The sequence below is a fragment of the Hakea prostrata genome, chromosome 4, assembly GCF_041222555.1.
Source record: "Hakea prostrata isolate BN-2017 chromosome 4, UWA_Hpros_2, whole genome shotgun sequence".
Taxonomy (NCBI): domain Eukaryota; kingdom Viridiplantae; phylum Streptophyta; class Magnoliopsida; order Proteales; family Proteaceae; genus Hakea; species Hakea prostrata.
Genome location: NC_142603.1, coordinates 18,863,529 through 18,887,635, shown reverse-complemented (window position 1 = coordinate 18,887,635; position 24,107 = coordinate 18,863,529). Strand labels below are relative to the sequence as shown.

The 24,107-nt window shown below is 36.7% G+C and overlaps 3 protein-coding genes across 5 annotated transcripts; all 3 read right to left on the bottom strand.

Annotated features, from left to right (window-relative positions):
* Positions 1-173: 173 nt before the first annotated feature.
* LOC149018335 (phosphatidylglycerophosphate phosphatase PTPMT2-like) lies at positions 174-11,337 on the bottom strand. 3 transcript variants are annotated; one of them, XM_089152626.1, is made up of 7 exons: positions 11,227-11,335; positions 10,709-10,911; positions 10,442-10,564; positions 6,209-6,302; positions 4,872-4,954; positions 4,573-4,662; positions 174-859 (listed from the first exon to the last, which is right to left on the bottom strand). In XM_089152626.1, exons 2-7 carry the CDS (start codon positions 10,901-10,903, stop codon positions 596-598), a joined length of 849 nt encoding a protein of 282 aa, XP_089008752.1. In that variant the 5' UTR covers positions 10,904-10,911; positions 11,227-11,335; the 3' UTR covers positions 174-595. The 3 variants fall into 3 exon arrangements, with proteins under 3 accessions (XP_089008752.1, XP_089008750.1, XP_089008751.1); XM_089152624.1 differs by having other exon boundaries at positions 176-859; positions 11,137-11,337; XM_089152625.1 differs by lacking the exon at positions 11,227-11,335 and having other exon boundaries at positions 176-859; positions 10,709-11,128.
* A 3,768-nt stretch (positions 11,338-15,105) lies between these two features.
* On the bottom strand, positions 15,106-17,166 carry LOC149018334 (acid phosphatase 1-like). The gene is made up of 3 exons (XM_089153879.1): positions 17,162-17,166; positions 15,424-15,633; positions 15,106-15,283 (listed from the first exon to the last, which is right to left on the bottom strand). Exons 1-3 carry the CDS (start codon positions 17,164-17,166, stop codon positions 15,106-15,108), a joined length of 393 nt encoding a protein of 130 aa, XP_089010005.1.
* A 1,916-nt stretch (positions 17,167-19,082) lies between these two features.
* LOC149018333 (acid phosphatase 1-like) lies at positions 19,083-22,404 on the bottom strand. The gene is made up of 3 exons (XM_089152623.1): positions 21,895-22,404; positions 19,609-19,818; positions 19,083-19,486 (listed from the first exon to the last, which is right to left on the bottom strand). Exons 1-3 carry the CDS (start codon positions 22,293-22,295, stop codon positions 19,309-19,311), a joined length of 789 nt encoding a protein of 262 aa, XP_089008749.1. The 5' UTR covers positions 22,296-22,404; the 3' UTR covers positions 19,083-19,308.
* Positions 22,405-24,107: the final 1,703 nt, after the last annotated feature.

Sequence of the window (24,107 nt, the reverse complement as noted above, 5' to 3'; positions counted from 1 at the left end):
CTAACTATCAGAGCACCTGTCACTGCTTCTGTTTTTTTTAAGTTCAACATCAAACAACGTAGGCACCTCAAAGCCCTTTGCAAAAGCTGTTGGATTTTCAACCCTACTAAAGAAGCCTCAGAAGCTAAGAATCTTGTTTTACCGGGTTTCCCCTCAGTCTCTCTCGCATGGGATCAAGCTCCATTTAGATTGAGGAAAAGCATGTCCAATTTTCCTGGGACTCACTTCTCCATACACGATTGAGACTTTTAAGCCACACACAGAATGATACACCACAAATTATTAGTAACTATAACTTTGCGCCTCCTCTCCACTTGCATCACAGTAGATGACCCCCAAGCAACATTTCACTAACCTGTGAGCGAATCAAAACATTGCTGTAGCATTAATGTCGGTTGAGGTACTTTCATATTTACAAGCAATCTATCCCAAAAGGTAGATCTGATGCAAGTATAATATACAGACTTGTCATAACTCTCCACTTAAATATTTTTCAATCATACACAAACTTTGCAGGTTCTCTCAGAACACTGGAAACCCAAGGTACACCAAAATTTGCCGAAGATGTCCTGCCACCATCTCTCTTTGTTGGGGCCTAACAAGCACGGATCTGTGGCACCCTTCCAACATGTGATGTGCAGCAGCCTCCTGAAACTTTCAAGGATGCAAAAAGGCAACAAAGTCTTGCTATCATGGGCCTAGCTCCTGTTGACCTGCAACCGCTGATCAATTCCTTACCAGCAGCATCATTGCGAGGTCCATGGTAACCTTCCAAATCGGCCTTTGTTATTAGAACTTCATCCCCTACTGGAGAGTGTGCAGAAATATCACCAAGACACCTTCCATACTCTTGGACAGCCTGCATATTATCATGTGTCATGAATAAGTAAGAGGGGGCAGGGGGCTTGGGAATTAAAAATGGCAGAATATTTTCAAGACGCTGGCTCCATGTGGGTTAATGATACAAGCAAGGAGCACATCACAGACCCCCTTCAAGAAAATACCAGAATGAACTGCTTGATGGTGTCCCCATCCAGTTTGTGGGCTTAGTTTGTTAGTTTTTGACTCACCTGCTATATGCAATTTAACTTTTCCAGTCAGCAAGCAATTATTATTTCATTTTTATAAAGCTTGTACAAGCTAAGGCTCAATCACAATTTAGATGAATAAAATTTTAGAGCCCTATTCAGTGTCCTGCTATTCGATTCAGTAGGTTTTGAGAGCTCCTGGTGCAGGTATAGGGTTTGATGACCCTAAGATCACTCTATGCTCACCAGAAATTTCAAAATATATATTTAGTGTAAAGCAGAAGTGAGGCTTTAAAGTGGAATAGGAAACTAGAAGAGGGCTATACTGAAATCTGAAGAGAGGAATTATGAAGTAAAACTTAAAGACTAGTAAATACTGGTGAAGTTCGATAAAACAAAATACTGGTGAAGCAAGTCTTTAAAATCAAATCAACGGACTCTTCTTCCTCACGATTAAAGACTATGCATGGTAAGCAGATTTGGTCACAGATCCAAGAATTCTAATACGGAGCTTGATTGACTAGAAAATTTAGTGATGGATCATAGCTCATATCCCTCTCTGTTGCAAATGACATTGTCCCAGAAATTGCACAAATAACTGTCTATTGAGATCTGCATCTGGCTCTGGAAGATTAGATTCAGAAATGGTTGGCTGCAAGTGTTCCTGGAAAATCAAGGTGAATCCAAAACAGCTCAGGGAAATTGGAACACTGTCAAGGCACCATTGAGGCATCCAAGTGGATTTTGGTGATCTAGACTACTATGATTTAGTGGTACTGAACGCCTTTGTTTTATGCAAAATATCATTAATATAAATGTTTCATTTACTTAAGATATGTTCATACCCAAGCAAATAACCCTTACTTGAATGCAATAAAATAGTAAAAAAAATAATAAAATTCCAAAACGGATAGAAAATCAACTGCCACTCTTAACACCAAAAAATTGTATTTTACAACTTTCTAACACTAGAAAATTTCTCAGATTTTATATTTCCATAACTCTTAAAATGATAAGACACTTCCAAAAACCAAAAGAGCAGTAAAATAGTCATTAGCTTTGACATTTAAAGAAGACTATTTCCATTTGAAGCAATTTTAGCATTTCATGCACACCAAATAAAGTTTGAAAAGAACATAACTCGTTCAACATAAACCAGATTTAACAAATCTTGGAACTGTGGGAAAGCTAGTTTTTTATTCTTTAACTATACAAAGGTCCAACATCAAAAACAAAAAAGGGGGAATTCTTACATGCAACCCTCAAGATTTCAAACATTAACAAAAGACTAAAGCAGATAACTTCGGACAGTAACCTTCAGAATAAAATTTATTTTGACAAAATTGGCCATCCTGCAAACACCTGTTAATTAATCTAAAACTAATTTTTAAAAAAAGAAAAAGAGGGAACCAGTTAGAAAACCCCCATTATTTTCCCCTATATGCAAAAACAGAAAACCTTCAACTGAAACCAGTGTCACTTCGTGTGGTCAACTCAAGGGTCAAGTTACTGGCAAATACCTTGTATTCAACTCTAGAGAAGAAATTCTTGCTGTTTTGTCATTTTTCTGCTGGACAGTGGAATTTCCAATGAAGCATTTCTTTGAGTGATCCAAAGAATGACCTATATCACTTAGCCCCCATTGGATCTTGTAGATCAACGTTTTACAATTATATGTTAATTCACAAGTTAGATCAGCTCAATAGTGGTCACAAAACCACATCCACCTAAATGAGCCATGGTATAAAAGAAAGGAATCCATCCTATCAGGTTTTCTCCTAAAGGAGTCATCAAACAAAAATAAAATAAAACAATAAAAAAAATGATCAAAATAAAACAATTAATTTAAAGAAACAAGAAGAGAGACATGGCATAAAAGTTTGAAGCCCCAAACTCAGGGTAACCATCCACTTTTTTAGATAGATTCAAGTCCCAACTCAAGGAAACCAACATTTTGTTAGGTAGATATTAGATTCCACAGAACTAGTTCCCAGTGCACCTAGATTGCAAAACCAAAGCATGCTATTGCAGAATTACACAACCAAAAGCTTCCTTATGCATTTAATGATTTTGATAGCCTGTTCAATGAATTCCTTATGCATTTGTTTCCTCTATTTTATTTCTTAAAATTTTAGACCCTTGATGATTCACTCTCTCCCCTCTTGTTTCTGGTCAAAGCTTATCTCATTCTTCATGCTCCAGCAATCTGCAGTGCTTTAATGGTTGAACTGAATTCAAAATTCAGTGGCAAATTCTGGAAACACAACGGGAAATTTTGGGATAAATTCACCCTGGAAGATCAAAGCTTCTGTCTCTGCATGAAGCTCAGGCCAAGGGGCCAATCTGAGAGAACATCTATTGCCTCAACAGAAGGAGATGATATGCTGACCGGATCTCCTTAGATCCCCTTGACCGATCTCAGGAAGACAAAGCCCAAAACAGAATTGCCACCAGAACAGAATTCAAAGACTCTGGTGGGGACTTATCTCAGCTGTGACAGTAAGAAAGCACATAAAAGGGATGATAATCCTTCTTCCTCTATCCCCTCTGTTGTTGCCCTCTCCAACAGGAGGCTTCCAATGTGGGACAAGTTCATACCAATATAGGAAAGAAATCCTCTCAACAGGTAACTGAGAGGTACTACTCTCAAATGACCCTTGATTTCCCTACCAACAATAGAATATTGAAAAATGTAGCCATCATCCCTTCCATGCATCCTCATAACAAGGTCACTGGGTTCTCTACCCACCTCATGTAAGCACACCCAAAGAGGCCCAGTTCGTGGAATCTCTCGAGATGCTTCTGAGTATTTTTAGAGTATGACCTTCATCTGAGAAGGCTGACTTCCATTGACTTATAGGATCTCCAGTTTGAACCAAGGATACATCCTACCTACTACTCCCAAACCAAGTAAAGATGTGGTATTCCTGCCATTGGATGCTAGTGGAATTCCATAAATGGGATACATAAAATCTACGTGGTAAACAGCATATAACACCTTCAGCCTTCTAGTTAGCAATCTTTGGCCCTTGACCAGTTTGTTATATGACTTCTTGAAAGGACTTTCTTCAAGCATTACAATAAAACTGGAAAATTGTCCACAAACTAGACTACAGTTCAACATGATGATTCCATGACAAGATGGATAGCATGTCAACTGAATTTGGTTGTTAACAGGCTGACAGTTGGGAGATGTGAATAGCAAACAAAATCCCAACTACATAGGTATTTTAAGAAATATAAAAAAGAGACAGGAAAAAAAGAAACTGGTTACCAATAACTAAAAAGAACTATAAATCAAGTTATTGCCAAAATTAGAGTTGGGTCAAAGTCCCAAAGAACAGACAGGAAGGCAAAATATATTAAAATGGAAAGTTCTAATAACCACAGCAATAACTAGACCACAGCCATACTGAAGCAGAGTTGATGTCTCACCAAGTAAGGTAAGTCTCAACAGGTTCCCTCACCAGAACAAGGACTAACGAAAAAATCTTGAAGCAAGAGTGACAAGACAAAGATTTTGTGAAGATGGAAAATAGCATACCTTCCATTGTGAAGGAGCTAACAGTACTCTAGGTCTTCTTGATCTCACATATTCCAATGCAGCAGCAGGTGTCATACTCTTATACCTCACCTATAACGTCATCAACATTGACATGCATACAACATCAGAATCTACCCAAAACAAATGAAGACAAGTTTCCATTTGACTACCTCTTTCTGGTTAAATAAACATTCATGAATGCAAAATACACCTTTTTGAAGAAGGCATTGATTCCTGGCACTCAAATATGAACTTAACCAGGGCAGTAGTTAAAAAGTGTCACAAAGAAGGGATCTTACCAAATAGCAAAGTACGATGGTTGTACTCCTACCCCTCCCAGCTTTACAGTGAACATAAGTTGTTCTTTCACATAATGCATTCTCTAAATAATATCACAAAAAAATTCCATTTCAAGATCAGAAAATACAAACAGCATCATCAAATTCAATACTCTAATATTCTACAAGCATTACTGAGTCATCAACTGCTTGCATCTGTTTGACAACTACAATAAATACAAATTTAAATGGGAGGAGCAAAAGCATAAATATAAACTAGTACTCCTAGGCTAAGGCACATTGCTAGAAATTGACAATGGACTCCAATTAAAATGTGGCTTGTCACACCCATCAACTCTAGAGCACCTATCACAAAAAGGTTCTGCATACAAGGCTCAGGTCTTTCTGAGCCAGCACAAGGAAAAGGGAATGATATACAAATCATAATTAAAACTAGCACACTGATAGACTGATAGTTAAGAAAGCAAGGATTCAAGAAGTTAGACATCAGTTTGAGATCCAGACGATCAGCTCAACCACCAAGAAAGAAGTTATAAATCAGCTCAACATTAGTAATTCAACAGCAGGTGCTCATAGATGAGGATGATTATAAATCAGCTCAACATTAGTAGTTCAGAAGTCCAAGCATCCAAACTTGCGAGCCTTTTAACAGGAAAATCCATTAGAAAGGATGATTATAAATCAGCTCAACATTAGTAGTTCAGAAGTTCAAGCATCCAAACTTGCGAGCTTTTTAACAGGAAAATCCATTAGAAAGCCCTACCTATGCTTTGACACAAAACCCGTTTAGGCAAGCCTTCTAAGGAGACAATCCAGCCAGATTGTCTGAAAGTGTAAGGAACCCATATTGAAAGTGCAACCCATTGCACAAGACTCCCGCTGCTGCAGGGTGTGGGAGAGGGAAGTGTACACAGGCTTACTTCCTGCTCCATGGGAGGGCAGATGAAAACTAAAATTAAAATTACTCACCTATACCATAGAAAAAGGGACGAAAAAGGTCAATTGATGGAAAGACAGTTGCTTGAGGAAATGAACCACGTAATGAACCAAAAAGTGCAAAGAACTAAAGGCCCTATCAAAGCTACCCAAGGTTGAGACTTAAAAGGTATTTTAGAAAAACGAGAAGGCTTTTGATTGAGTCGCCTAGTTGAGAACTGTGCGAGGTGGTTGAGGAAAACCAGAAAAAGTCCAATAAGCAGACACTCACTGTAAATCACCTTTCCTTTGTCATGCTTAGCCCATTAGTTTAATGTATTAAAGTAACTTTAAAAACAAAATCATGTTATAGCAGCAAAAGCACCACTATGTTCCAATGAGGTTATAAAAGATTTACTTACCATGAATGAAGTCAACAGCTCGGCTAATATCTGCATGCGACGGGGCAAATAAGTAGTCCCTTGTTGGAATCACCAAATGGTCAATCCCATAAGCCTGAAAACCATAAAAGATAAATGTTAGATCTCCAAAAGAAAGCTTGAAAATCAATCTATCTCCAAAAGAAAACTTGAAAATCAATTTATCTATGGGATCTATAGTTAGCTTTAAGGGAGATGAGCTGAATTTTCTGGTATACTATGAAACTGATGCAAATGAAATTTAAAACAAAAGTAATGCTAGTATTCTATATAGATATTGAAATAAGCAAACTCAAAGCCTGACTGACGGAACACTAGACAATCTCTAAGTCATAGCTGCCCATTATATTCTAAGTTTAGGCACTAATCCTAGGTACATCCAAAATACAATTCTATGGAAATACTCAACAAAACAGATTCATATTGATGGGGAAGAGACAAACAAATCAAAACTGCGATGGTTGACAATAACAGTGGAAACAAAATTAATCTTCCCTCTTTAGTGAACCTGTTAGGAAACAAACAAATAGAGATTCTATGTAGCAATCTATCAAACAAAAAGTGGGCAATATCTTTTGCTAACAACTTGACAGCAAATCATGTCACAAACACATCCACAAATTCACATGCACAAAACACAAACAATTTATGTGGAGAACCTCTCCGGCGTGAAGAGGAAAAACCATGAGACTTTAGTCCACCCAAAAATCCATTAATCACCAAATAAATGAAAATACAAGGAACTTCACTAAATAAAACTAGAGGCAAACATCAACAATCATCAAGAACAATAATTCTTGGCATACACCATCAATCATATGAACTCCAAAATGAAATCAAGAAAACTGAAATAGATCTCACCAAAACAGAGGCACAAGTAACGTCCCAAACGCATTGAGTTAGGGAACTCACATGCATGATCCAACCATTGGATTTGAAGAGAAATGAGTCACAAACATGTTGTCTGAAAATCAGCTCAATCAGAAACCAAATGACCAACCGATGAATAAGTTAATCGAAACTGGACAGCACTTCTCAAAAACGGGATTTTCACTTTCCTTCTCTATTTTGGGATTCTATTTTCTTCCCTTCATTCACTATTTCTTCAGCAACAAGTAAGCAATTAGACCCTCTTTAGAAATCAAAAGGAAAGATGAAATTGCCCTTCCATAAATAATATGGGTCATCCTTCAAGCAATGGGCCATTTTCCATATGGAGGGAAACCTAACCCAACAAATCTCCCCCTCTCGACTATGTGGAGGGATTTGCTAGCCAGATGATCGAACAACAAACCTCAAGCTTCTCCCTTTGGTAAACCCTTCATTAACATGTCCGAACTATTGTGATCAATATGGATTCTCTCAATTTCTAATAACTAGGAATTCAGTACATCCCTAATCCAACAGTATCTCATATCAATATGCTTCAACCTAACATAAAAAGTGAAATTCCTACCAAGGTGGAGAGCATTTTGACTGTCAGAAAATAACACATAGCAATCTTCCTTAAAAGCAAGTTACTGCAAAAAATTTCTTCATCTGCTCCAATTCTTTACAAGCTTTTGTGGCTGCAAAGAGTTCCATATGCCTCTGTAGTATGCAGTTAGATGTATACCATGGTTTGCACAAGGCCAAACATAGCTTATGATATCGGTGTAGTAAATCACTTCTCTCAAATCCAAGAAGAGAACATCGAAATGTTGTCAAGTAAACTTTGAGATATATTGGTGGTACTTCAAATTTGAGGCTTGGTTTTGGAAGTAATAAACCTCTTCTTATTAGTTACACAAATGCAGAAATGGTTGGGGATATTGATTCTCGCAAGTCTACCTGAAGTTACTTGATTACTTTCGCTGGTGGTGTTATGGCATTGCAATCAAGATTACAGAAATGTGTTGCCCCTTCAACTACTAAGGTAGAGTTTATTGCAGCAAAAGAAGCTTGTAAAGAATTGCTCAAATGAAGAAATTTCTGTAGGAGCTTGCTTTTAAGTAAAATGGATATGTGTTGTCCTATGACAGTCAAAATGTTATCCACCTTAGTAAGAATTCAACTTTGCATGTTAGATTAAAGCATATTGACATGAGATACCATTCAACTAGGGATGTGTTAAATTCCAAGTTACTAGAAATTTCGAAAATCTATACTAATCACACACGTTCCAACATGTTGACAAAGTCTTTACTAAGGGAGAAGCTTGAGATTTGTTGTTTGATCATTAGCTTGACAAATCCTTCCACATAGTCGCGAGGGGGAGATTTGTTAGGTTTGGATTTCCCTCCATGTGGAGAATGGCCCATTACTTGAAGGATGGTCTACATGGTTTATGGAAGGGAATTTCATCTCTCTCTCTCTCTTTGGATCCTTAAGAGGGTCTAACTGCTTACTTGCTCTTGAAGAAGCACCAAATGAAGAGGACAAAAAAGAATTCCCAAAATAGAGAAGAATATAATGAATCCCGTTCTTGAGAGGTTCTGTCCAATTTTGGTCAACTCCTTCATCAGGTGATCATTCAGTGCTCAATTGAGTTGATTTTTTGATAGAAGGTTGGTGACTTCTTATTCTTCAAATCCAGTGGTTAGTTTGGGCATTTGAGCTCTCTAAGCTAGTGACATTGGAACGTCAATTGTGACTTTGTCTAGTGAGATCTATATTAATTTTTCTTGATTTCTTAGTTCTGGAGTTTATATGATTGATAGTGAATATCAAGAATTGTTGTTATTAATGATTGTTGATGTTTTTATCTAGTTTTATCTAGAGAAGACCTTTGTATTTTCATTTATTTGGTGATTAATGGATTTTGGGATGGACTATGGTCCCATGGTTTTTCCTCTTCACACCGAGGAGGTTTTCCATACTAAAATTGATTATGTTATGTGTGTGTGAATTTGTGAATGTATTTGTAATGCGCTTTGCAGCAAAGTTGCAAGCAAAAAACTCTACCCACTTTGTGTTGGATAAATTGCCAAATAAAATCTCTATTTATTTGAATATTAACAAGTTCCACCAAAGAGAGGGAAGATTAATTTTGTTTCCATTGTCTTCGTCAACCATTAGGTATGATTTATCCTTTCTTCCCCATCATATATAATCAACAAGAACGGAGTATAAAGTGAGGAATTCATCAGAGGAGTATAAAGTGAAGAAGCAAAAATTAACTCCAAAACCCGACAAAAAGCATCTTGAACAGATTACCAATATCAAGAAATATACTACAGTAACAACAACGACAACCAAAAAGCATCTTGAGCAGTTACCAATATCAAGAAATATACTACGGTAACAAGAATCGGCTACATGGATTCTTACCTTCCAACCAACTTTGTTTAAGGTCATACTAGATATAAAGCCTAAGCTATGCATATCATTTCTCACCACTTCTCTTAAGGTCATTTTAGGTCTTCTAATTCCTTCAATCTAGATTAAATCACTTCTTTGTACGTTACATTTACAGCCCTCCTTTGAACGTGACCATGCTACCTCAAACGGCTTTCTCAAATCTTATTACTTAGCGGAGCTACTCATAGACCAGTTCTGATATGATCATTCCTTATTATCCTTCCTAACTTTGTCATTCATCCATCTTAGCATCTTCATTTCAACCACACAGAGTTTATCTATATGATGCTTCTTAACAGCTAAACATTCTACACCATACACATAGGTGCTCGCAAAACAATCCTGTAAAATTTTTCTTTGAGCTTTCAAGGAATACGTCGATCACACAAGACGGATGCACCTCTCCACTTGAACTACCCTAGTCTAATTCTTTGGGAAATATCATCCTCTACATCACCTTTTTTTTATTTATGATTGAGTCAAGATACCTAACACAATCGCTTTGAAGAATCTCTGTCTCATCAAATTTTAACACCTCATCACCAATCAAGACCAAAGTTACAAACTAGATATTAGATTTTCGTTATAGTTAGCTTAAAGCCTTTTGATTGCAAAGTTGTCATCCATGATTCTAACTTGGTACTAAACTCTACTTAAATCTCATCTATCAGGAAAGAAAAACATACACTAAGGAACCTCTTCTTGAATGTATTTGGCTAATTCATCCATTATAAGTGCAAATAGATACCGAAATAAAGCTGATCCTTGATGTAGTCATTGATTAATCAAACGCAAGAAGAGACCGCTTCGCTTTAAAACAAATATCAACATTGGACAACAGAAAGAAGATAATCATGATGTTCAGAAATTACACACGTGGTACAAGGAGGAAGGAACCAAAGTCTCATATGGTTCATTGAGAGTGATGACACCTCCGACACCAAGCTGCTTCAAGCGTGGAACATCCTTAGGGAATGGAACAGCCCCCAGCAAAAGAAACTGAAACGGGTACAGGAGACAAAACAGCAATTAAGACAGAAATCACCGCCTTCAACAACAAATAAACGCTTGTTAAAGAGCATCATCGATCAAGGAAAACGAGGGAGAAAAGGGGAGAAAGATCAAATTGAAGGAAAGCAAAACCTGATCGACTTCATCCCACCATCGGAACTCGGCTTCAGTCATGTTTCTAAACACATTATACAAAAGAGTCGGATAGAAAAGAATCCGCGCCCCAGCTCCAACTAACGCTCTCTTTGCATCCACGCGAACAATCTGCCTACGTGAAACGAGATCTTTCTCATCACACTCCACCGCTCCTAATTCCACGATTTTCATTTTACGATCTGCGAAAAGTGAAATTCAGGTAGGAATCCAATCCAGACCACCCGGTGCCGATCCCTAATATTTCTAAACAGCAAATCGACCCTAACTACAAACGATTATCGAGTGGTGTTCGATAATCGTTTGTAGAGAATTAAGGTCAAAGATTCAATGAAAATTCAAGAACCCTAATTCAGGAATTGAATCTCTTACGCCGGAACCGGAGAGTAAATCGAACGTAGAAATACCTTCTTGATCAAAGGCGCGAATTATTTGAGAAAGATTGATGTCTCTTTCACTTGTTGATTAAGAAATTAACTGGGAACCTTGCAACTTACGCTACTGGACGAAGACTATCTTCAATAAAGCAACAAGACTGTCTCTGCCCAAGTGCCCGACCTTTCTTCTCCGAATCCTCAAGTGCTTGTTCCAAGCAGAAAAGGTCTAACGCAGCCAATAATCATACCCAGAAAAGTCAAAAATATCCAAAAAAAATGAACAGAAAATGTTATCCTCACTCGCGTAGTATGATATTATAATGCTTCCCGGACCCACACTAGTCGACATCTGCATCTTTAGCGGAATTCCTTCGGTACAGCGTGATTTACCCGCAGGACCATCGTGCAGCCGTTGGACTGTCGCCATGTGGTTGGCTATAAATCCCGACCACTGGTTAAGCAAAACCACAACTTTATCTCTGTTTATGAAACCATTGACGGTGATTCTTGTTTCTAGAAACGAAATAAAAACAATCATAAGTGCGATTATTCATCTACTTCTCACCGTCTCACGTTCCGTGAATAATCAGGACATTGAGGAATATCTAGAAAGGCATTTCGGGAATTGGTTTGATTCTATCTCTGTGAAGAAGAAAGAAAGGATTTTAAATAATCCATCTTTCTTTTAGTTGTTGAATCTTTCTTTGATTGATCAATGTGTAATATTTCGAATCTCATTATTAATGGAATCGAAACGATCATCTGGGTTCGAATCCTACTAAGAGGTCCGTTTGATAAAAAAAAAAATTTGTTTTCAACAATCTGATTAACATAAATTGAAATTTATACAAAAAACTCGCTTCCAGAAACATTTGTGATGCAATAATAATTGTTATTTTTTCTATTTTTGTAAGTAGAGTGTTCATGGAATATCACATCTTAAACGTAAGAACCCTATTAAAATCTTCTCGTAAAGTCTTCTATTGTTATTTATCAATAAAAAAAAGTCTTCTATGGATTACTTCTTCCATTCATCTTTAATCATGTTTTTATTTTTCTACAATTTTTTGACTTTGAACTTATTTTATAGTTTTACTTCATTCACCAAATCTCTCCGAAAATCAACGGCAAAGAACTACATTTTTTATGACATTATATTCAAAAACGAACGAATGGATCAATGGTGGATTAGTAGAGCGGTTACAAACCCAGACTCCCATGGGGAGGTCTTGGGTTCGCATCCATCCGGCGACGTTTAATTTCCGGTATTAAAAAAGCACAAGTACCACACACACAAGAAAGAAAGAAAAAAAACGAACGAATAGACCCCAAAATTGGGTTACGAGTTGATAAATATACTTTTACTGAAAAGAGTTTTCAAAATGAATTAGTGAATTAAATTTATTCCATAAACTTCATCATTAGATCATATAGTTTTGTGAGTTAGTTGGGTTACGAGTTGATAAATATACTTTTACTGAAAAGAGTTTTCAAAATGAATTAGTGAATTAAATTTATTCCATAAACTTCATCATTAGATCATATAGTTTTGTGAGTTAGTTACGGTTTCCAACTAGACCACAATTGCCTATCTCAAGTTTGACGGTATCACGTCTCCTTCTGTAACTGTCGGCTTCCTTGATGTTTACGATACTTCTGGTATTAATTCTAGAACCGGTCTCAACCAAATGGCTGGACCGACCTTGGTCCGACCCAGTTAATTATTTTTTACTCATCACCACTAGACCTTAGACAAGCCCAAACAATGGGCACCCTTGACTAACAAATCAGCTAGATTATTAGCAGATCAATCTATATAACATTCCTTAACAGTACCAAACAAATGAAAACAATCTTTAATAAGTTGAACTAATTTAAGACACATCCAGTCCAAACTAGAAGACACCTCATTCAAACCAAAAACGGCAGCCTTACAATCTGAAAAAAGCTTTATATGTTTGATTCCAATGGTGCTAGCAATTTGGAGAGCATCATAAAATGACTTCCAATTCGGATTGAGCAACAAATGATGCCCACCCAATTTCACACGAGCAGCGACAAAACTACCATTCGGACTCCAAATAACCCCTGCTCTACCACTTTTAGAAGATGCAAGCGAGTAAGCCCAAGTAGGTATTGAAGATATAATATCCATTGAATGAAAGGTTTCAGTCGAAGATGGGGTTAATGCATTTATAGGCCCTGATAAACAACCAAGTATATCCGTTTAAAAGAGAAGCCAAAGAGATTTGAAAACCGAAATAAACAAGTTTCAATGCCTTCAAATAAATAGAGATTCCTTGCCTTCCAAATTATCCAAACCACTAAACTCCAAATAGCATGCACCAAAGGAAGATTTCCAAACTTTTTATAAATTGACTCAACAAATTGCCACCAATTCATAATATCATTACCTTGAAAGAGGTCAAAATCAAGTCGAAGAGGAGATGCTCTCCAACATTGTCGAGCAAAAGAACACTTAAATAGCATATGAAAATAGATTCATGTGAGCTTTTACAAATAAGGTATAAAGGAGTTGAACTAACACCTTTTTGAAATAAATTCAAATTCATTGACAGAACATTATACCCAGCTTTTCAAAGGACATTTCTCACTTTAGGTAAGGTGTTGATATTCCAAATATTGGACCAAAAGGTTGAACCCGTAGAAGAAACTCCTCTAGAAAATTGACTACCAACAAAAGTTAATTACATGTAATAGGCTCACTAGAAAGAAAAATTCCCCTTTTAAGTATGTTTCCAGACCCATGAATCATTTATATGCTATGATAAGTTAAGAATCTTAATAATAGCTGCTATTTCACAATTCATAAACCATGATCTCAAATTCAAAAAGTCCCAAGGCCTTGAAGGCCAGTCAATTAATTCATGCACCCAAATAGGACTATCCAAAGTAGGAGTACTACTAATGTGATGCCTAGGTAAACTACGAACCCGAGGATCATGAAATACTAACCTGATTAAAATCAACACACCAATATATGTCCAAAACACCTACCGATAAGAGAAATGATACATACTAATCATATTAAAGATAAATGTAAATATGTATGGGTCGATACACAGTTCCAAAACCCAATCAATTATATCAGAGATACGAGTTCCATATCCTTGGAAAATTCATAGCTGCCTCATTCACCATAAATCATTAATTAGTTCAAGGTTTAAATTGGGACCAGATTGGGCTAGGCCAAGATCTCAACCCTAAGCCAGCTTTGACCCTGTTCAGACTCAGAGCATGCCAAGGAAGGTTTGGCTCGTCAAGGCTAAATATATTTTTTTTAGGTAGAAGAGAGAAGGGTTGTTAAGTTTCAGAACCATCGACCCTGATTTGAGAAAACTCAAATCTCAGTCAAGGCTAAATTTGTACTCCTAGCAAGAAAGCATTGTCAGAATGCCACATCAATGCAAATGCAAATGCTGCTCCTAGTGTCCGAGAAGTGAGCTTAACATTTAGATGCCAAAATTTAAATTTTAGATGGTAAAATTTCAGTGGTAACCAGATGTTTGTTTATAAAGTCGAAAAACATAGATCCATACGCATGAGAAATTATTTTCAGAACAGAAAACAGGGGTGGTAGTCAAAGTGTTATCGTGTCAAGCATTACAAAGGCCCAAGAAAACCTGCTCAGTTCGCCTGGAATCATATCCCAAAATTTTCCTCTTGGCTAATGAAACCCAGCTGATTGAACAACAGGCACAATTTTCCTCTTGGGTAATGGAAACCAGCTGATTTGAACAAATAATTTATCCAGACAGATTTACAGTTCAAAAGAACGATAAAACCTTAAAAGTTATTTCACTTTCTTGTAGCCACATGATGTCCTGGTTTAAACACAAATCCAGCCACACATTACACCAAATAACAATTAAAACAACAACATCAACTAAGAATCGTGATCCAAAGCTGGATCAGATTCAAATTCCAATTCCAATTCGTGGAACAATGGGCTGTGTAGTACATCAGTTTCTGATCATATCAAGCGATGTAGTACATTGGGTTGGGAAGCTTAAAGCTGCGTTTAGCCATCGCATAGCCCAAAAGATCACTCCACTGATCCCCAGAGCTTCCATGGATTCTGTAACCTTGAGCTTCCAGTTCATTTCTTTTCCCAGATTTGTAAACAGTTGCATGTGTGCCATGATCAGAAGCTCCCCTGTTTCATTGCCACCGAATAATCAATTAATCATTGATACCAACACTGAGCCTTAGTTACTTGTGAGTTATGAGGGAAAAAAGAAATCCAGTTTAAATTTTAGAGACGTTAGGTTCGATCATGGTAGAACATAAACTAACCTTAGTATGAGCTTCTCCCAGTTGCGGTAACCAGCATTTAGTAGATTTTTCTCAGTGTAGTTTCTCTGTTCCTCGGACCTCCCAGTTAAGAAGAAATTTGTAAATCCCAACTTTTGGAGGCCATTGTAAAGCTTTAAACTTGCAGGTAAAGCCGGTGCATCTGCCTGTTCTACCCATGCATCAAAAGAAGCTTCATCGAAACTTTGTGTACTGTAATCCAAATCCAAAGGATTCAAATTTTAGAATTAGAAAATCACAATGTAACTCACGTATTCTGAAATGGAATCTATGGTCGTTCAGTCATATTCACATCTTAGCGAAGTCAATAGAAGAGAAGTAATTAGCAAAGCCTTGGAAACCGAGTTGGCAAACCCCAAAAAAAAAAAAATATTACATAATGAAAAAAGAAGAGAGCATCATTAGTTAACCTTTAAAGAATTATAAATGCACATGACCATCAAGTGCGAGATTTCTGTCCGTGTCCAAATCTGGTCGAGATTTCGATCCATCCAATACATATGGCTTGATGGTCTTGCACATTTAATGCTCCGCAAGACCCCTTATTTTAGGATCTTCACCCTTGGTCACTCTGGTACCTTCGTCCAGGGTACCGTAATATTTACGTTATTTATAGGGTATTCCCAAGAATAAATAATATAACATGCGCAGGAACAGATCAAGCCTAGGACGCCCACCCCCAGTCCCACTCCGATATCTTCGCCAGGTGCCTTACAATATTATTTATAGATATAACCAAGCATTGTAAGGCACTTGGGTATATAAAATTGGAAGACTCAAAAAATCTCCATAAACAGTGGAGATATCGGAGTGACGCGGTGGTGAGGCGTCCGATGATAAAATTAAACAAATAATATAAAATCTCTGTCAACAGTCCCCAGTCCCCGTTTGGATTACCTCTCACTGCCGGCCTGATTTCACTATCGAGGATGTTGTTTGTCCGGTCACAACCGAGGAACATTAATGCCGCCGTGCCGGCGAAATCGTGGAACGCAGGAGAAGGAATTTCAAAACAATGAGTTCATCCAATATCCTAAGTTTTGACCTGAGAAATTCGAAACAGATGAGAAGAGAAAGAAGATGTAGAAGATTGAAATGCGTACCGAATCCATTCGGTTGGCATAATAGGGCAAATTTGGGGGAAGCGTTTCGTCGATGTCGAAGACCCAAGCATCCTTGCCGTCGCTCAACCGAGATTTTGTTGAGATTTTGATCTCGACCATCCATTTCGATTTATGAACACACCAAAATGGACAGTCGAGATCCAAATTTCGGTCGAGATTGTCCGCTTCACATTTTACGTATTAAATGTGCAGCATTGAAGTCACTAAGAAATATTAAATTTATATATTTTAATAAATACATAAGGACAAATTGGGTCATTTTTGTACATTTCCTTTAATAAATGGTAAAGATGTCATTAGATAGTCGAAGACTTGTGTTCAATTTGTATTTGTACCAATTTAAAAGAATCTACTAAGAAATTAACCATCCGACTATCATCCGAGTTTGACAAAATCAATCTGATAATCGAAAGGATATTATCCAAATTTGAACGAACATAATAGGATGTGGATATCGTATTATCACTATCCGATCCGAATCTAATGCGTTTATGCCCAATGTTGTTGAAAATCCAATATCCAATCCACAGTTATCCTTCATATCAAAATCACCTAATAAATTTGGCATCAATAATCTAGTTTTGCAAAATCTCTACCCCATTACGGTTGGAGGACCTAATAATTTAGATAAAGGCCAAGAATGAAAACAAACTAGATCAAAGCAATTGTAATGAAGAGATAAATGGATTGTGGAAGACAAAAAGAAAGAAGGTCAAGTAAAAATTTCAGTAGGGAAGGAGAGACATATAAGCAAGCAAAAGAGCAATGCACTTAGAGATCTACGAAGAAGGTAAAGAGAGACGGGAGAGATGGTGCTTCCAAACCTAAAGAGGAGAAGATGGAGAAAACGAGAGCTTGGAACTGATAGAGGAGAGAGAATAAATTAGAAAGATGAGGGAACACCCATGCATGGTTGGTTAGAAAAAAAATATTAACCATTGGATTAAAATATCACATATGTCCATCATTTGACAGTGTACTTAATGAAACTTGAACATGTAAAGATCTGAGCTGATAAAAATCAGATTCCTAGTTCTATAAACGTGCAAACAAAAATAGTAATAGCACAACTTAACAATTGGATCAAAACTTGTTCGAAACTTGTTCGTACATTTATCTCATACTCATGCTCGATCTTTTTGCTCGATTTCAGTCTTCTTTTTTGAAAAAAAACAGCCTATAAATATTATATCCAATTGTTCCAGGATAAATATTGGAGTTAATCTTACCCCAGCAGAAGCTTACCTGGCCCTATTACTTAGTACTTAAACTTAGTCTCTCTAATCTTTAGTTGCAAAAATGTAATTTTCATTTTCATGGTTATTGCATCCAAAATCTGCTCAGCCTTAGATGTGGCCCGACCATGGGGTCGGGAAGCCACCTCCAAAGGCTAAGTTATTAATGGAACTGATCACAAAGCTCTGATGAGTTGAAGAGTTTAAATTGAGTATAACAATGGAGGCAAACGATTTAGATATCTTTCACTGTGCATAGATTACTCGTTTGTATAAGTTTTACCTTTGATTCCCATTGTTGGATTCGTTTGTGCCTTCTTCTAATGACCGTTCGATCTTAGGGTTTTACCCCTTTTTTCGGAGACGAGAGTATAATATCAGTTACCATGATTAACATGATCGCCCACTTCGCAAAGTGGTAGTTGTCATTTATAACTCGATCATGCACTAAAAAATCTTCGGGATAATGCTTTATCCTTAACCATAACATTCCTTTCTTTTTACGTAACGGTCTGGTTCGAACTCCAGACAAATCCCAATCAGATATTTGGACCTGATCATGGTTGAGCTGTATTCGACTAGAGTTAATGATTGAACTGAGGGTAGACCCGGTCTAATATAATTATTCCCTTATTAATGTTGTTTTTGCTATATCAGCCTATATGTGACCTACCTTGCTAACTTGTAATTTTGTTTTCCTTCTTTTAATAATCAATATTATTATATAAAGTATGTACTTTTGTTTGTGGCAAATCTTTTTATTGGACAAAATTGTCCTACTTTTATATTATAAAGATTTTTTTCATATAATTATTGGAATTGCATATTCTAATTTTTCTAGCAAGAAAGCATTGTTAGTATGCCGCACCAATGCAAATGCTGATTTAGTGTTAGAGAAGTGAGCTTAACATTTAGAAAAAAAATTTTGGGTAACCGGATGTTTGTTTTTAGATTCAAAAAAATAGGTCCACACGCATAAGATTTTTTTTTTTGGTACTGGTGTTTTTTTAATACTGAGAAGGACATGAGAAGCATGAATCTTTACCACTCAATCAACCCTGAATTGGCCATAAGAAATCATTCTCAGAACAGAAAATAGGGGTGGTAGCTAGTGTGTTATCGTGTCAGGCATTAGCCAAAGAAAACCTGCTCAGTTCGCCTGGAATCAAATCTCAAAATTTCATCTTGGCTAATGAAACCCAGCTGATTTGAACAACAGGCACAATTTTCCTCTTGGCTAATGAAAACCAGCTGATTTGAACAAATAATTTATGCAAACAGATTTAAAACCTTAAAAGGTATTTCATTTTCTTGCCTAGCCACATGATGTCCTGGTTTAAACACAAATCCAGCCACACATTACACCGAATAACAATTAAACAACAACAACTTTATCAACTAAGAATCGTGATCCAAAACTGGATCAGATTCGAGTTTCAATTCAAGTTCCAATTCCAATTCCAATTCGTGGAACAATGGGCTGTGTAGTACATCAGTTTCTGATCATATCAAGCGATGTAGTACATTGGGTTGGGAAGCTTAAAGCTGCGTTTAGCCATCGCATAGCCCAAAAGATCACTCCACTGATCCCCAGAGCTTCCATGGATTCTGTAACCTTGAGCTTCCAGTTCATTTCTTTTCCCAGATTTGTAAACAGTTGCAAGTGTGCCATGATCTGAAGCTCCCCTGTTTCATTGCCACCGAATAATCATTGATACCAACACAGAGCCTTACTTGTGAAATACTAAAGAAAATCCAGTTTAAATTTTAAAGACTTAAGGTTCGATCGAGGTAGAACATAAACTAACCTTAGGAGGAGCTTCTCCCACTTGCTATAACCAACATCTAGTAGATTTTTCCCAGTGTAATTCCTCTGTTCCTCGGTCCTCCCAGTTAAGAGGAAAATTGTAAATCCCAACTTTTGGAGGCCATTATAAAGCTTTAAACTTGCAGGTAAAGCAGGTGCGTTTGCCTGTAGTACCCATGCATCAAAAGAAGTTTCATCGTAACTCTGTGCTCTATAAACCAAGCCCAAATGATTCAAGTGTTAGAATAAGAAAATCACAGTGTAACTCACAATAACATTTTTCTGAGATGGAATCTATGGGTTGCTCAGTCATATTCACATCTTAGCGAAGTCAATTGTAGAGAATACATGGAAAAAGAAGAGAGCATCATTAGTCAACCTTTCAAGAATTAATCTATTATTTTCTGAGGATTAGGGTGACAAATCCTTTATTTCCTTTGTTATGAATATTGATGTTATTATCATAAATTTGGGTTTGGGTAAGAGTGATATTTTGTATTTGCCTTTCCAATTGTATCACAAAGGTTAACTGAGAACATATCGTAATTTTTAATAACAAAAATGTTGCTTGAGCCCTTTCAATTTCCTTTTATCAAGATTCTCCCACTACAAAAGCAGTTCTTGAGACTATTTTTCTCACCAATTCATTCTTAAAAGATAAAAGAACGAACCCACAAACACTTACCATCCCTTTCTTGTTCTCAAAGAACACAAGAACCCCTTTCCAATACCATTATCAAGCACATCCTACAATGCTACCAAACACATCTAATGAATTTTGCATCCTAAGTAAATGATCTAATAATAATTAAAGGTGTCAATTTGATACCAAAATCAAAACCACCAGTATAAAATCAAATCATCCCAAAGTGTTTAAAAGACAGAATGTTAAGATTTTTAAAGCCTGGTTTCTTTTCTAAGTATGGTACGTTAACAATTTTCAGTGCAGTACTACTGGTATATGCCTTTTTTGCATTGTCTATCATTTTTGCACAATTTTGTAAATTTCTGTACCGATTTATACCACTTATGTACTCACAGTATCGTTTAATATTGTATACAAACTGTTTTTTTTATGGCGAAATCATACCATACCATGACAATACGACACTGGTTTGTAAATATAGATACAAAAACAATGGGATGCAATTTCAATGTTGTGTTATCTAAGTCTCTCTATTGTATTGACACCTTGACTTTTTGACATTCTTACTAATAATGATACTTTATTTGAATAGTTCTAAGTAACGATCGTAAGCAATGGTGGTGGGTTGCCAAAAAAAAAGACTCCGAGTACCAAGTTTTAATCTTTGAATGTTCCAAATAACAATGGTGTTGGTATTGAAATCAACGTGATTGAAAGCAATTGTATCATGAAAGGATTGACTCAGTTGTCATGATCATTATTTTTCAATGAAAAGATTTGTTATCACCTTTTAATGAAAAAGTCATGATTCTTTGTGATACATGTAATAAATGGTCAAAAATCCTCTACTGTACACAGTAGTGCATTTTTGTACCAAATGATTGGTTGAGATTAAAATCTTAATTTTAAATTTAAAAAATCATCAATAGTATTGTATTTACTTTATTTTCACAACCAATTATTTGGTATATATGTGCACTGTTGTAGTCAGTGGTCGACAATCAACGGGAGAGGATCTGGACCCAATATTTGTTTGGTTTCTTTGAAAATGTTTTAAGGCCCATTTGCCTTTGATACAGTAGGATGCCAATGCAATTATGTACTAACAATTCCCCCTTGGTCATTTTCTTTTTGGGTAGACCCCCTTGGTCACTTTGGTACCTTTGTCGGGTACCTTAGATTATAGGGTGTCCCCATAAGCATGTGATCCATAAAACAAATAAGATCTTCTTTCGAAGTCTTCTTGGTTCCACTTTAATGCTATTCCTTACTGTCGAAATTGAAATCCGCCGTATATGAAACAGATGATTGAGATTAAAAGGGTGTACGTGCAGCAGCGTATTTACTACGCAGCATTTAAGTTCATTTCCCCCCTTTTCCCAACGTTCCCAGTGGCTAGTTTAACAAAATCCCCCCATGAGAAGAAACAATAAAAAAATCTCCGTCAACATTCCCAAAATACTAATAAGAGAATATTTAAATGTAAAGATTCTCCTCTAATGTCGCCCGTGCCGGCGAAACCGTGGAACGCATGAGAAGGAATTTCTTCACAAAGAGTTAATCCATTATCCTAAGTTTTGACCTAAGAAATTCGAAACAGAAGAGAAGAGAAGAGAAAGAAGGAGAAATTGAAATGCGTACCCGAATCCATTCTCAGCATAATAGGGCAAATTTGAGAGAAGCGTTTCGTCGATGTCGAAGACCCAAGCATCCTTGCCATCACCGGCGATCTCCACCGTTTTGGCGAAAGCCAACGCTGCCTCCGCCACAGCATCGGAATCCGAGAGGTAACGATCTCCAGTCATATAATCCTTCACGAATCCCTCACACTCCGCCGGAACTGTCTGCCAAACCCCTGCGTCATTTGTCTCCACTGTGAACTTCCAGCTCTCGCAAGCCGCTCCGTTATCCCCACCGATCTTCCGGATTCCTGGTAAGATTTGGAGTATAGATGGACTACTCGTTCCAGTGTTCGTGATGCGACTCGCCGACGCAGAAGTCGAGAGTAGCAATATGAAAAAGAGTTTACCGGCGAGATCCATTATCGCACTACTCAAAACCTCCAGCTCAGTTTGAATTAATCTCAGAGCCTCAAACACTCAAAGTCTCCCCTGCCTGGAGATGAAACTCAAGTTTTGTAGAGAACGTCCACGAATAGAAATTTATAGTACAGCTCAAACCAATCAGATTAGAACATGTGGTGGTCCAACACTCTAACCATGTTGTCTACTTTATTAAAAAATTCAGATTTGTGTGTCTTCGGTCAAGATGTGATCAAGTGCGCCACATAGATTCTGCCAATGCTAAGCGTGGGTTGGGATGTGCCTTTCATAGACTATTATAGGCTGGGGTAGTATGAATGGGTTGAAAGGTGGCTATTGCTGGGTAGTACAGATGGATATAACGGATTAATTTCATATTTCCTATTAATGCCTTTTAGGGATAAGGATAAAATTGTCAAAACGGGAAGGAAGAGGGTGAAGGGATTTTTCCGTTCACCCATCTCGATGTTTAAAGTTCAACTTTCACAATAAGAGTATTTAAGTCATTTGGTTATTTTTTATTTTTATTTTTTTTTTATTTTTTTTTTTAAATTCTAGTTAGGTTGAAAATGGTCCCCAATGGTATTGGTACCTAATGTTGTGGATCCTTTTGTAAGGTTTGCAAAGTGGTGCAAAAGGGGAGGGGACCATGCAAATCAGAGGGTGCATGTGAAAATTTCAAAAAGGAAAAAGTGTAATAGCAAAGTGCGTAGTTTCACCTGGGGACTTATGAGTGAGTTATTGGGTCTACCTCTCCAACTATTTTTCCAACTCATGCTTCTTTTAATTATGGGCTTTTCGTTTCTAGCTAGAAACTCCTTTAATATTTGAACGGCTATTGTGGCTAGAACTAGATACTTCTAGCATGGTGGTGGCAATTTCTTATGTAGAGTCCTAACAACATGATGATTAAAAGTTAGAATCAAACCCTAATGATTTAGAGTTGAAAGCCACTAACTAAATCTTCTTCATCAATGTCATCTATTTTATTTTCATCATTAATAGAATCAAGACTATCGTATATAGAGTTTACCTCAAGGTCTTGATCTTCATCGGATTTAACCATCAAGGCTAAGTTGATATTCTCTTCATCAATGCTGACATGACATTACCAACATAACGGTTTCAAGTAGGTTTTAGTTTGGTGAAGTTTAGATTTGGGCTAACTAACGCTTTGGGCTAATGGTCTAAACTTGGGTTGACTAACAGTTTGGGCTAACAATTTATGGTATGCAAGAAAAAAGAACAAAAGAAATAGTTGAGTATCTTGCAACAACAACTAAAATTCTATGGAAAGCAAAATTGTTATTGATCAATTTCCATTAAAAAATGAAAAGTCATTTCACGTTGTAAAAATCACACTCGTCTTATAGAAATCAATAACCCAGATAGTAAGTAGTAACATAGAAACTGCAAGCTCCACCGGATAGTCCTCTTGAAACAAATCTTCAAACCAAAAACCATTTTAAATTTCAATTTGTGCTATAATTGATTGTCTTGAAATTGAGTTCTTGTTTTGTGACAATGTTGATTTTTTTTTTTTTTTTTTTTTTTTTGCCCTTCTATGAAATCTTGTCTTTTTTTTTTTTTGTTGGTATTTAGTTTGATATGCAAAAGAAATACCCCTGGATTGGATAAATATTTACTTAATTTAAACAAACTTGGTATATTCAATTGGGCATTCACACTTAATCCTTTTAATTGTCCCTTACAAGTAGTAGAATGACAATTTGATCTTTGAATTCATACTCAATTTTTTTGATAGTCTATATCAACTACGTAGTAGTAATATAATGATTCAAACAATATTTA

Bases quoted from the DNA above. Each gene is read 5' to 3' on its own strand.
- LOC149018335 (XM_089152624.1), bottom strand. From the start codon at position 10,903: ATGAAAATCGTGGAATTAGGAGCGGTGGAGTGTGATGAGAAAGATCTC. The intron at 6,303-10,441 runs GTGTGTAATTTC...TATGGTTTTCAG, and splicing joins TTCCTTCCTCCTTGTACCAC to GCTTATGGGATTGACCATTT. The intron at 860-4,572 runs GTATGCTATTTT...GATAATATGCAG, and splicing joins TAGCTCCTTCACAATGGAAG to GCTGTCCAAGAGTATGGAAG.
- LOC149018334 (XM_089153879.1), bottom strand. The intron at 15,284-15,423 runs GTTAGTTTATGT...GCAATGAAACAG, and splicing joins TGGGAGAAGCTCATACTAAG to GGGAGCTTCTGATCATGGCA.
- LOC149018333 (XM_089152623.1), bottom strand. From the start codon at position 22,295: ATGGATCTCGCCGGTAAACTCTTTTTCATATTGCTACTCTCGACTTCT. The intron at 19,819-21,894 runs GTACGCATTTCA...CTTGGTTTATAG, and splicing joins TATGCTGAGAATGGATTCGG to AGCACAGAGTTACGATGAAA. The intron at 19,487-19,608 runs GTTAGTTTATGT...GCAATGAAACAG, and splicing joins TGGGAGAAGCTCCTCCTAAG to GGGAGCTTCAGATCATGGCA.